Source organism: Alosa pseudoharengus, unplaced genomic scaffold, assembly GCF_046254945.1.
Source record: "Alosa pseudoharengus isolate Yale_2024_CS ecotype anadromous, Long Island Sound unplaced genomic scaffold, YU_APseudo_1.1 YU_APseudo_1.1_scf_5, whole genome shotgun sequence".
NCBI lineage: Eukaryota > Metazoa > Chordata > Actinopteri > Clupeiformes > Clupeidae > Alosa > Alosa pseudoharengus.
In genome coordinates, this window is record NW_027468837.1 from 7,435,460 (window position 1) to 7,449,738 (window position 14,279).

Consider the following 14,279-nt stretch of genomic DNA (forward strand, 5'->3'; position numbering starts at 1 on the left):
GCACCAGAGAGGGGAGGAGGTGTGTGTGTGTGTGTGTGTGTGTGTGTGTGTGTGTCTGTCTCTGAACTTCTACATCAAGAATGATGACCACTGTAGGAAGATCTCTGTATTGACACTGGATACCATAATTTCCCGTCTGTTAATAGAGATTTATTGATTTTGCAAATTTCCTCAGCTATGAGGTTAATATGCAGGAGCGGGATTTACATGGGAATGCATTTCTTTTTTCTTCATTCTTCGTTCTGATTAAAGTACTGATCTCATTCTGATTCATTGGATTTTTGGACACTGTGCTTAATACACAGCTGTGGTCAATACAAGGATTTGTCTTTTTTTGTCAGTTTATACATGATGTGGCTAATACATGGGAAATTACTGTCATTTAATAAATAAAAATGATTGTAATTCCAGGTGCAAGTGAAAACAAGAGAGAATGAGAGAGAGATGGAGAGAAAGATAATCATGCAAATACTAAGAAAGAAAGAAAAGTTGTTATGTGTAAATCTATAATAGGCATTACAGTACCTAAATAGATAACTCCATAAATTCTGTAGAGGCGGGGGATGGTTGCATAAACGTTGATGCTGATGTCAGGTGTGCTAAGGTGTGCAGTAATATTTTTCAGTCGTGGTTTTCTTTGTCACGCACATACCAGCCTTGTACCAGCTGTGCTGTCAGTTGGTTGCTTACAAAGCTGTTGCACTTCACAACCAAACAAACCAGATGACAGCCACAGAGCGGAAGTTATGTGTGCGTCACAAGATGCGTGTGTCACTACATAACTTAGAGCATCCTAGGTCCCACCCAGCATCATAACAGTGACGCAGGTTGCAGTATCTCTGAAACGAAACGATAAGTTACTGGTAGTTGCGCATTCCCGCTTACTCAGAGCCATGATTAAAACAGTGAAACGCCGCTCACTCAGAACTTCAGTCACTGATTGGAGTTGTTGTCAGTCTCTGTTCGAGTAGCGTCACACATCGCTTATGAGACCCAACACACACACACACAGACATACACACAAAAATTACTGAGTAGGGGTGTAACGGTACAAAAAAAAAACTATTCGGTGTATGCCCCAGTTCCATTAATTTTTAATTTTTCTGTTAATTTTTGTGCAACGGGAATAATATTTTGAAAAAGAGCAAATTTAAATTTTTATTTTAATTGACTAAACTAGACATACAGTCTGCCACTTAATATGTGTACTCGAATTTGAAACATCATCCACATGCAAAAAAGCCTACAAAAAGACTGCAATTTGGTACATTCGGTACACATCTGTACTGAACCTAACGCCCTGTACCTAAACGGTTTGGTACGAATATGTGTTCCTTTACACCCCTATTACTGAGCATATTGAGCATATTACCTATACTAAGCATATTTATCTGACCCAAATCTCTCATGAAAGACACAAGGCAGACACTGTTAAGTGTACAAAGAGTGTAATGTTCACAGATAAAAATAACAGCAGAATATTTGTGTTTATGCCTAAATTTGGACCATCATCATCAAAAAAGCACTGGGTGTGTGAGGGTGTGTAGAGGTGGCTCTGGACTACTAAGCCATGACCATGACCTTCTTGATCCAGTCCACATAGGCAGAGACGCGGATAAAGATGTTGGGTTGTCCAGGATGGCCACACCGTCGCATGGGGATGATGACCCCCTCCAGCACCCAGCAGTCACTGTACTCACAGGCCAGGGGCCCTCCGTAATCCCGCTGAGAAAGTATGAGAGAAATAGACAGAATGGGAAAAGTGAAAGATCAAAGAGAGAGAGAGAGAAAGAAAGAGTGATGAAAAGAGACATACAAAAGGAGAAGAAAAAAGAAGTCAGCTCTCGAGTAGACTGTGCAAGTGGTAAGCGTGAGCAAGTGTGATGCCTTTACCTCACAGGCACCCACAGGTCCATGGAAAGCCGTGGTGCACATCTCATTCTCCTTTACACGACCTCGGAAGTACTTGTTGCACTCTTTGTTGCTAAGGACAGCCATTTGAGCAACGTTTAACACAGACTCATCCCCTGTGCCTGAAGGGAGAAGGGGGGAGATTGAGAAAGATTTTCAGAGATATTTTCAATAACAATTCACTGTATAGCATAATGTTACAATTTATGATACAAATATGATACAATTGAATGTTAACTTGTAATTTAAGTTATAATCAAATATTACACAGACTACAGATGTTATGCAATGCAACTGTGCTATTGTTATTATTTGTTATCATTATCATAACATTGTATGGATGCATTAGTAGTTAATACAGCTGCTGTTTGATAGGGATTTGATGGTGCGCAAGTCCAGTGGGAGAGAGACTGATGAAGATGGAGGTGAAGAGAGACTGATGAAGATGGAGGTGAAGAGAGACTGATGAAGGTGGAGGTGAAGACAGACTGATGAAGGTGGAGGTAGGTACTCCGATGTGTGTTTACCTTTGGTCTCCCCCCATCCAGCGATCTCACAGGTGGTGTCCTCTGCAACGATGTATCGCTCTGGGGGCAGGCAGATCTGAGAGACGCGCTCATTAAACTGTGCTGGCCTGGAGTGAGAGAGAGGAAGGGAGAGGGAGGACTGACATGAATGGATATGGACACCCAGAGGGGTCGTGAAAATATGGGAGGGGTTGCGAAATGATTTGCAGTCTGAATTAAAGGCAATTTTCTAAAAAATTTTAGACCAACATGTTTAAAAACTGGAATATTCAGTAGCCCTAGATGTAGGTTTACAATTCACAGGGCTCTATCTTGGCGATCTAAAACTCACGCAATGTCACGAGATGTAGGCAGCAACTCTTCTGCACGATAAATGTCCTTAGGTTTTTTATTCAATCATTTAAATATTATTGGGGTAAATGTTGCTTTTTTCAGGCTATGTTTTCGATGGTAACCCATTGTCAGTCAATAGTGAAAGTAATTAACTGTGTATAACTGTTTTGTTGTTGACTATGACGATGAACCACGATGAAGTTAGTTTCACTTTGCCAATGAGTTTAAATAATAGACGAGTGTAGATACGTGTAAGCTATACTCTGCTAGGTTTTAGTAAAGTTTTTAGTGGAATACCTGTTCCACACGGTCTCATGTGGAAGCAGATTCCTTCAAATGTGCCGCTGACTATCAAAATATCGATGCGAACATAAGAACCGCCTTGTGGTGCCAGGCGTCCGACGTTTGATAACGTTTGATAACAAAACCTCCCCCAATGTGGACTGGACAAACCCCTAAGCTATTCGCCAGTGACCATGCGTTTTAGATCGCCGAAATAGAGCCCACAGTGTTTCCATAATGTTCCTCTGAAAGTGGAAGCTCTGTTTACAGAAACTCAAATCTCTACCTGTACCTCTTGCAGTGATGAGCAACTATGCAAACCATGCAATTCTTTTGCCCCAGGACTGCCAGTTATACAATGATATACAATACGATGGGTTCTCCATCGGAAAATAATTCAGATTGTCAAAGGCTGCTATTACCTATACCTATTTGTAACGGTTGGACAGAAGGGGGTTGTGAGACTTGGCCAATGTTTTTAAGAGGAATCACCACACAAAAAGTTAAACTTGAGGAGTGAATTATTTTCACAAAATGTTTAAGGAATCACTGCACTAGACTATCAAATGCTGCTGTGTCTAGTTAAGCAGTTTTAGGCTTAACCTTTACAGCAAACATCACTAATAATGATAAAGATACAGTAAACACCATTTCTCTCTTGTATTATTTTCAATTATACAGTACCATCATTGGGGGCAGCCGTGGCCTACTGGTTAGCGCTTCGGACTTGTAACCGGAGGGTTGCCGGTTCGAACCCCGACCAGTAGGAACGTGCACTGGAACGTGCACTGAAGTGCACTTGAGCAAAGCACCTAACCCCTCACTGCTCCCCAAGCGCTGCTGTAGCAGGCAGCTCACTGCGTCAGTATTAGTGTGTGCTTCACCTCACTGTGTGCTGAGTGTGTTTCAGTAATTCACGGATTGGGATAAATGCAGAGACCAAATTTCCCTCACGGGATCAAAAGAGCATATATACTTATACTTATATGTGCAGTAATATCCAGTTCTTATACAAGTGAGTATATCTAATGATGAAAGTATCCGAAGAACTTTAGAAAGAATTTGTTCATCTGTGTGCATGTGTGTGTAAGAGGGAAAGAGAGGGAAAGAGAGAGAGAGAGCAACAGAGAGAGAAAGAGAAAGAGAGTATGTGTGTGTGTCTTTGTGTATGAGAGAAAGAGAGAAAGAGTGTGTGTCTCTGTGTGTGTTAGTGTTATAAACCACATACTTCTCCAACTGCAGCATGACCAGGTGGGACTCTGAGGGTCCACAGACAATCTTGGTGAGGGAGATGACCTGCCTGTCAGGCTCTCCTGCTTTGGGGTCGCGGAAAAGAGTTCCCATCACTGCAGAGTATCCAGTAAGATCCACATAGCTGCTCACATATAATCAATCATGCACATGCATGCATGTGGGCACACACATACACACACACACACAGGCACACAAAAGCAATAAAGAAGAGATTAATCAGCAACATCAAATTAAAAACAGCAATCATGCAAATTAATGGTCTGTATGAACAAAATGTTGCCTTATGTGAGGCTTTAATATGATCAGAAGTGGAGGGAGCCCTACCAGGAGGAGAAGCACTGCTTTGTGCTGATAACCCATTTGGAATTTACCAGAGATCCCCCACAGAAGTGGTTCCCTTTTCTGTCCAGAGAGAGAGAGCCAGAGGGAGAGATAGAGAGAGCTGAGAAACGGGGAGATTTTTTTGATGGGGGCGAGTCACATACAAATACAACATGTCATTACTGAAGTGATATAATGAATCTTCAAATGAATAATCATATATGCACTCCATATATCAATACTGAAAAATGTTCCACTGAAGCAATGTCAAAGCAAAACAAAACATCTTTCAGTGAACAAATTATTTAACCCCTCCTTCCTGAGCAAGAGGATATGCAGAGGTTTAAAGTGAAGTCAGGGATGTGTACATTTGACAGTGGTAACCTAAACATGTAATTAAGGAGGTTCGTTGAGACTGAAAAAGGCCACAGCAGACCTGTCTCTGAGGCTGACGGTCCAGGGAGAGTTTCCTGGTAAGCCTCCAACGATCCGCAACTTTGGGGAAGGTCGGTTCTCTCGCTTCCCGCACTCACTGAACTCAACTTTCTCTGTTCCCACCAGGCACACACACACATATGAACACACACACACACACACATATATGCATGCATGCACACACACGGATGCACACACACACACACACACACACACACACACACACACACACACCACACACACACACACACACACACGCAGGAAGACTCCGTTTTTGCAAATATATTTCCACTTCTAACTCAAGACCTATAGAGCCCTAATTGATGGACAAAGTGCAAAGTCTTAGGTCTAAGGCAAAAATCAATTTGCTAATTTAACGGCACGGGCAAGAACTTAACATTGCTGAGTCAACTTCCCAATGCTCCCACATGCCACACGATAACTATAATTTCTGCATGAAAACTTTGCCTGTTAAGAGACTTTCCCCTCTGCCTGCCATTTACAGTAAATTATGGCCCATTGAGTTAGACTTATAGACAAAAGAGTATGGGGTGATTCCCCATGTCATGTCTTTCAGTTTTTAGTTGTATACAAAAATAACATGCTAATTACATAAATATGTCCAATAAAGAGTCTGAAGAAATACAAGTAATTGCACATCTATGTAAACACCTAAAATAAAAATCTCACCTGGTGGTCTGATACTGGGCTCAGTAACCACTCCATCTGCAAAATAACATTAGTTAGGATGAAGAACCTTATGGACCCTCCCAATCACAGTGAGGACAGAACTGAAATCACTACACTGCATCGGAAGAATTTCAAAAGAGCCATCTCTAATATGAGGGAAGAGATGCTCTAATCATGCAGAGAAACTCCATAAAATGAAATTAAGCCGCAATCCTCAAAGAGAGTCAGAGAGAAGATAGCAGTAATCATCACTGAAGGAAACGAGAGATTTATTAATGTGTATGAAATGAGAGAACAACTGGAAATGAGTGAAATGAACTGAACATCCAAAGAACAGCACTGATTTGGAGATGTTGGAACAGAGGGAACCTGCTGTTCTTTGCTTTGATGAACAATTTGTTACATTACCACAGCGTTTGATGGCGCAGTAATCAAACTCTGTCTTGGGATCCGTGGTGTAACACCAGGGTCCATGCAGGTCCCCATCTGGGTTGCGGCAGTAGTTCTCTGTCAGGTTTGCATCTGGGTTTGTCTTTGGGTTGATTCTGGAGATACGCAAAAACAAAAGCCACTCAAACCCCAGTTTTTTCAAATATACACTGGAGAGTAGGGATTTAACGATATGAAAATGTAACCTCACGGTTATAGTGACCAAAATTATCACGGTTTTCGGTATTATCGCGAAATTTTTAAAAGTGTGTTCAATATGTTCAGAAAGGACTAATGGGCTGAAATAGTTTCAAAAAGTGTGACAGCATTTACTATTACAAAATATAGGCAAAACCTTATCAAAAGTGCAACATTTAACCAGGGACGCTGGAACACATTTTCATCTGGGGGTGCTCATAGAGGGGGTGCTGTGGGAGGGTAAAAAATTGGTACTGAGTAGATGTGATTCTTTTATTCTGGTGCATTTTAAGGTGGCCTATTGCTACTGGAGAAGGGCATAATTTCATTCACATTCATAGGCCTACATCCTAACTGCACAAACAAACCTGGCTGAGCTGAGCATTCTTAATTCATAGTATAACGTTACCGTGACATTGTGTGTTGTCCCGTTCACTTTTTCCTTGGTCATGTATAATTGGCTTTGTGCCACAATTAAATCCATCAAGTACATAACAGAATCAGTAGGGTACCAGTTTTGTTTCATTGTACCAGGCCTATGTCAAAAGCAGGCTTGGATGAAGCTGGGAAGGATTAAATACATGGTTTCCACACCGTGGTAATCATCCGTGATAATCATGATATTTGAAATGAAAACGATAATTGTTATCGTCAACATTTTTATCGTTACATCCCTACTGGAGAGATGTTAAATTCCTAGTGCTATAGGTAGGGGATTTCACACAATAGGATACTCCATCCTCATTTTGTAAATTGCTTTGGATAAAAGTGTCTGCTAAATTAATCAATGTCCAATGAAGCAGTGGAATTCACGTTAATATTCTGATGAAAGAACTGATACTGCACTTGACAGTTTATACACAGTCTATGCACTGATTCAGACATTTTTGTTGTTGTTGATGAGGTACTGAGGGCTATTCAGTGAACTAAACTGCATTCAAAGATGAGGTGCTTAATAAATCATTTTGGCAGAACTCACTTGGTTTTGTGTGGGGTGTGCCCACTCCACTTCTGGCAGTTGATGCCTTTGCGGGTCTTGTGGACCGTACCCCTGTAGTTCTTTCCACTGTCATGATAGCAATCTGTAATGTGAACACAACTGTCTAGAGTACAATGACTGCCTTGGCGATCTGCCCTTTTTTGTGAGAATTACTGGATTAAATTGGGATTGGGATTGGGCTGATGTGGGTTGTGACACATCTAAAGACTTGTGGTTCTTCATAGGATTCTAAAGAATCAAAAATTCACATGCAGAGAATTTCTTCTTGAAGAATCATTTGGAGACAAAGAGTATGCTACTTTGCATCTATGACTACATCTGGATTTACAGTATTATAGAGCTGAAACCAAACACAGGCAATATGCTGGGCTCTCACTAGAACCGTTAAAGCGAAATGGTTCTATACAGCACCTTCGGCCTCAATGTCGTCAGCACAGCGCTTGATTTGCAGACACAGTGCGGTGCGCATCTCTGGAACCGACGTGAAGCACCAGGGGGCTTCGGATCCATCTGGGTTCCGACAGTAGTTCTCCTCCAGACCCCTGTCAGAGCCAAGAGAAGCTGAGTCAGCTGGGTCACTCAGGACATCACATGACCTCACATCTTCCCTCTCACAGAATAGGACGCTCATTGTTTTGTCACACTAGACCATACAGTCTATGCACTAGACATCAAGTCTTGGGTGTTCTGTATTTTTCAGTACATCTCTCTAAGACGGTATAAATGAGCTCTTTATGTCCTGTCTTTGCCTGATTCTAATTATATCTGACTAATGCACACTAAAGACCCTAAGGTATAATAATGCAGTACAGAGCATGGGGTAAAAACTTGGGGCAAAGACAGCTGCAGTGCAGGCTAGTTGTTACTATGTGCACAAACAGGGCTATGGGATGACCTGTGCTCTGCAAGATCTCTGGGTCAATCAGTCACTGTTGCAGCTCATATGTGTGTGTGTGTTTCTTTCAAGAGACAAAAGGTTAACAGCAAAGGTCAGACGTCGATGTGTGGGAATTCTGAGGCGCGTCTGGCTCACTTGCACTCGTAAATGTGTGGGTAGAAGGGGTGAATGTGAGGCCGCTGGGCCTCCCAGCGCTGGCAGGGGATCCCTGAGGTTGTCTCGTTCACTTTCCCCCGGTAATCCTCCCCACGGCCGCGGAAACAGTTGGTGGTGTAACTGGAGCGGAGGCGCCGCTTCGGAACTTCAGGAGGCTCTGACAGGCAGGGAGGAGAGGAGAGGAGAAGAGAGGAGAGGTGAAGAGATGAGAGGAGAGGAGAGGAGATGAGAGGAGAGGAGAGGAGATGAGAGGAGAGGAGATGACAGGAGAGGTGAAGAGATGAGAGGAGAGGAGAGGAGAGGAGAGGAGAGGAGAGGAGAGGGGAAGAGATGAGATGAGAGGAGAGGAGAGGAGAGGAGATGAGAGGAGAGGAGAGGAATGGAGAAAAGGGCAAAAGAGCCAGAGGATTAGAAGAGCAGGAGATAAGAAAGAATGAGATGAAAGGGGGAGAAAACAGGGAGAAGAGAAGGGTGGACATTGGATGAGGGAAGAGGAAAAGGGGGATGAAATGGTCAAAAAGAGAGAAGTTTCAGGGATCCATGCAGGGATGAGACAAGAAAGAGAAAGCAAATCTTCATCTCAAATCTTCATCTTCAAACAGATTCTACACCACAAATAGCCACCAACAGAGAACCGGCTCTCTTCTGGTTCACACTCAGAGACAGAACTGTGGTGTTGAACTGTGAACTGTGCAGAGCATTTTGACCAAAGATAAATCGGTTCGGAACCTGAAAGTTTGGTTTGGAGCTGGCACCAAAAAAAAGGTTGTTTTTTCCTGTGAACTGTGGGTGTGCCATCCGACAGGCTAGTTATGCATGCAGCACCCTCTGTTGATGACGCATCCTAGGTTCCGTTCAAAACTGGTGGAAATGCACGCTCACTAGATTCACTTGACAGCACCAAAGTTCAAAGGATTCTGAACGGAACCGGTACCAGTACTAGTTCTCTGTTGGTCAAAAAAACCCCAGAGAATGTATGTTGGTTAAACATGTGCATACTGTATACAGCTGCTGACACAAAGGCATTCATGAAAAAGTCATGGTATCATTGTTAAAACTTAATATAGACTTTACAGATGTCCTAAGCTCTGTGTGGCTCATACATAAAGCAAAATGTAAATTTCCCTGTAAATTTCCCTTTGGCTGTTAGGTTCCAAAATGATTCTTGAGGGAAATATGTTTCAATCCTGCTGAGAGGTGTCTGAATGTGATGATATTTAAAATGACCAAAAACATGATTGGGTTTTAGAGCAATAATCTGAAGTGTGTGTGGTTAGAGCACCACCTATTGTTTGTCGGTGAAAATTTCAACAACTGCTTCTTGTGGTTTGGCAGGTTTACAGCCATGTGCTAATGTGCTGTCAAACCACAATCACCTATCAATTTAGTTTATGGATATTAGCAATAATACCATACTTTGGATTTAAACTTGTGAAAATGAGCTGTTTATGACATTGACATTGATGGGCCAGATCTACAGTATTTGGTGGCATCGCAAACTACCAACTTTGGCCACTGTTCATTTGATGCCGTAATTGTGATGGAAGTTGCGTTCTAACACTGGGTGGAGATTGAGCGGAGTGGTACCCAAATATAGCAAATGTTGGCTTACCGCATTTGCGGATCTCACAGTCCTCCCTTTCAACCAGAGGGTCGGTGGTGTAGCACCAGGGCACTGGTGACGCATCAGGGTTGCGGCAGTAGTTATCATCTAGGCTTTTCTCTGGGTACCTGGACCACAAAACACACACACACACACACACACACACACACACATACACACACACACACACACACATATACACACACACACACACACACACACACACACAAATGCACAAACTCAAACACCCACACACACACACACACACACCCACACACACACACACACAACCAGTAAGTAAGACTGTAAGTAAGTGGAGTAAGCGTGTGGTGTGTGTGGAGGGTGGTTGCTGCGTGTGTGAAGGCTGGGTATGGGCGCACTTCTCAGGCTGGTAGATGTGCTGGTGAGGGTGCTGCTGGTCCCATCTCTGACACTCCCGGCCAGTCTTAGTGTGGTCCACCTGCCCCCGATAGTCTTCCCCATTACACGTGATGCATACCTCTGACAGAAACACAAGCACAGGTGCACACACACACACAAAAACAAAACAAAAACGCTCAAACTACTGGTCTTATTTCGCTCTTCCCTTACAACTATTAGTTAGAAAATGACTTGAGTGGAGTAATCTGTACTGAACTACACTCAATTTTCAAGCATTGTTCTGTTGACCTCCACATTAGCTAACTAACACTGTAAAGGTCATACCGTTTTTGCAGTGGGGAATATTGCAGCTCTCGTAGCGGTGCTCTTGGTGAGTGGTGTAACACCAGGGCCCGATCGGATCCCCATCTGGGTTCCGACAATAATTCAATTCCAGGCCATTAGTGGCTGTGGGAGTCCATCTAGCAGCACACAAGGGGTAGCTTTAGTGTGTGTGTGTGTGTGTGTGTGTGTGTGTGTGTGTGTGCATGTGTGTGTATGTATGCCTGTGTGTATGCATGTGTGTGCATGTGTGAGTTTCACGTGTGTGTATGTGCGCGAGTGTGTGTACAGTGTGCATTTGCATACAGTATGTGTTTACCATATACAGCACATGGGAAGTGCGGGAGAAGGGGTGATATGCTGGAACAGAAGTAAGAATGTCAGAGTGACAGAGTGAGATAATCGGGTAGAAACAGAGAGGAAGAGAGGAACAGAGTGGGTGTAATTGTGGTGTGTGTTTGTGCTTAAGTTTGCGACAGATGCAGAGAAAGGAAGCATAAAAGAGAGAGTGGAAATAGTGTAGAGGATCAGAGAAAGGGAGAGAGAGAGGCTGGGGGGGGTTAAGACTGACAGGATGACTGTGTAAAGTTAAAGTTAGAAGCATAGAGGACATGTAGAGGAGAGCGTCTCATGTTTGCTGTAGTGTCCTATGTGACACCTATGACACCTGAGCAGAGAGAAACTCACCTGTGGTCGTGAGGAAACTTTGACCACCACTGCTGACACTTGTGTCCATTTTTTGTCACAGACACTTTCCCACGGTAGTCTTCTCCCTTTCCCACAATGCACTTCCTCACATACACTGAGCATCAAAGAAAACAAACACACAGTTATTGTTTACTTCACAACCATCATAAACAGCAATAGTCACCAAGCAAATCAGATCCATCTGCCATCACTATGTAAGACAACAGATGTCTGGAACTAGAACTGAAAACTGGGATTTGGAAAGCTACTAATGTGGATTACAAAGCTCTTTGAAGACAGAGAAAGATTTAAGGTTATGGCAGGCTATACTTCAGAATGCTTTAGTTAGTTTGTTTTACACTGAGGCAGCTTTCTTAAAAATAGATGGGGCTCTCCAAGACTCTGTAATCAGCAACTGAAATATCCACACAATCTAGCCACTGATAAGCAAACACCCAAAGAAATGGGCATCCCTGTTACTTTGTGTGTGCACTGGCTGAATCCGGTTATTAAGAAATGCTAACATGCTAACAGAGTGTTCAATATCATGACTGAGTTTTATATTAAGTAGCATTCTGATGACAGGCGTTTTAAAATGTAGGAGACCAGACCTTTCTTCTCATAAAGGTCACAGTTCACATTCCTTTTGACCTCTGCATTGTCTCCATCTCCAACCCAGGGGAGCTGTTTGCAGGCAATAGTCGGACGGGTCTCATAGTTGAATGCCCTATAAGAGGAACAATATAATTATAATGCCCAAACAGGTCGACAACACAAAGGGCAATTCCACGCAAAACTGTGACATCCATAAAGCCAACTAAACACCATGGCATTGTGTTGGCATTATGGATGTGTTAGTTTTGCGTGGAATTGCCCTAAACTAGATTTAGAAGCTTAAACTGTATTGTTGTCATTTGCTTTGGTGATATAAAGTTTGAATATTAGTTCCTCTCTCTGTTTACACATGGTTAGACTTATAAGTATCTGATTGTAAATATCAACATAGACTTCTTCAGTTAAACACTAATGACTACACATTTGCAAGGTTTGTGTCATACTGTGGGGGAAAATATCCTAGCATCATAAAACGGCTGAAACACATATTTGTGGGTTTGTATACTTGGCAATAACAGTATATTTGTATCTGTGTTTGTGTATCTTGCATTGTGCATTTGTGAGCTCCCAAATGTGCGTGTGTTTGTGTGTGTGTTTGTGTGTATGTATGTGTGTGTGAGCGAACCTGCAGTCTGTTCCATCTGTACATCTCTGGGCACACTGCTCCAGTGTGAGGCCGGGGATCAGACGCACCCTGTCTACATTCCAGGGTTTAGCCACCAGTTCCCTCCCCTCGGAGCGCTGGTAGTCATTTAGTGCACTGCGACTTCCTGCAAGCAAAACACAAACACAAACATTACAGGACTATTTATGCATGGACCTCTACATTTTAAGAAAATACCCATCCAAGATAAAGCATTTTATGAAACCCAAAGAAATCAGTAAGGAGCATCCTAAAGATGATCACAGACCCAGTAAGGACTGCAAACTTACAAATCCAAATGGTTTTAAAAAGAACTTATGGAAAGGTAAAAACTGCAGATGTATAAGCATGATTACAAAAGTGGCCACAGTGTTGTTGGTGTTTGATGCCTGATCAAACATGATCTGTTCTATTCCTGAATTCACGTAGACTATTGTGATAATGTAGCGGACCCTGGACACACACACAACCTTTGGACCTATAATCCTTTTTTCTACCACAGAAGGAAAAGCACACCAACAAACAATGCAAATATGTAATCACACCAGAGGCAGTCCACAAATGGACAGCCACACACATTCTCTTGGTGTGTATGACTGCAGTTGAACAATTTTGATCCATCATCACAGTTGGCACGAGTGGCAAATTATTCATGTCATATGAACCCTCGAAATTTATGAATAAAATACTTAAAATAAAAACGTTTTGAGACAGAATGACCAGATAGGGCAAATAAGCTATACGTGTTTGTTAACAAGTTACACATATTCAATAAAAAAGATAGACAATATAAAAAGGCAAAATTCCACATGCGTTATTAACATGAAAACGCGTTTACAGGGTATATTGTATTGTTATATTAGTTCTGGCAGCACGTTAAAAACCTTACCGTCGACTGCGAGAAAGCTCCAAAAAACAAAAAACGTGCTGAGAAACGTTGCGTTCATAGTTGCTCATATGGTGACCCTCGGAGGTAGCCTGGGGATGGTCTAGCTGGAACTTGTCCCAAAACTGTTTAGGCTAGTGATCGCTTGGTGTCCTGGCTGATTTCTGAAAAGCTTCATAAAAACTCACCGTTTGTTGTGGTTCAATTCGAAATTGAATAGCCTATTCGTGATACATTTAATTCATGTTACAACATGTCTGTATGACAGAATAAATATTTTAGGAAAGGCCACAAACGGTCCTGACGTCGCTACGAACACCCACACTGGCGCACTGCAACCGTGCAATCAATGAATTAATAGTTAACCAAATCTGACTTTTAAACACGTTTTTCAATGAGTTGCTCTTGGCAAGTTTCCTTTCAATTCTTCATAGCCCACAATTATCCGGATGAATGCATTTAATGCCTTGCCAAAATATGCAGTGCTTGCGAGCCTTGGTCTTTCGTGGAATAAAAATGAAATAAAAAAAAGAGTGCAGTCTGGTGATAAAGTTCATAGTAACCCAGTTTGGTGAGAATAAGGCTATAGGGGGCATATAAGCTACCCTAATCATAGTCAATTCGTTGGGAAACCAAATTATCCAAATTATCCGAAACAATTATTGATAAATAACCTACACCAATAAAGAATAATAATGTCTTTTATATA

At 42.3% G+C, this 14,279-nt stretch overlaps 1 protein-coding gene across 1 annotated transcript; it reads right to left on the reverse strand.

Annotated features, from left to right (window-relative positions):
* Positions 1-1,444: 1,444 nt before the first annotated feature.
* Positions 1,445-13,631, reverse strand: mst1 (macrophage stimulating 1). Its single transcript, XM_076268627.1, has 17 exons — positions 13,574-13,631; positions 12,667-12,811; positions 12,038-12,153; positions 11,427-11,541; positions 10,743-10,879; positions 10,418-10,538; positions 10,047-10,165; positions 8,414-8,591; positions 7,792-7,922; positions 7,360-7,462; positions 6,123-6,298; positions 5,065-5,176; positions 4,632-4,709; positions 4,282-4,428; positions 2,439-2,545; positions 1,894-2,033; positions 1,445-1,725 (listed from the first exon to the last, which is right to left on the reverse strand). Exons 1-17 carry the CDS (start codon positions 13,629-13,631, stop codon positions 1,564-1,566), a joined length of 2,145 nt encoding a protein of 714 aa, XP_076124742.1. The 3' UTR covers positions 1,445-1,563.
* Positions 13,632-14,279: the final 648 nt, after the last annotated feature.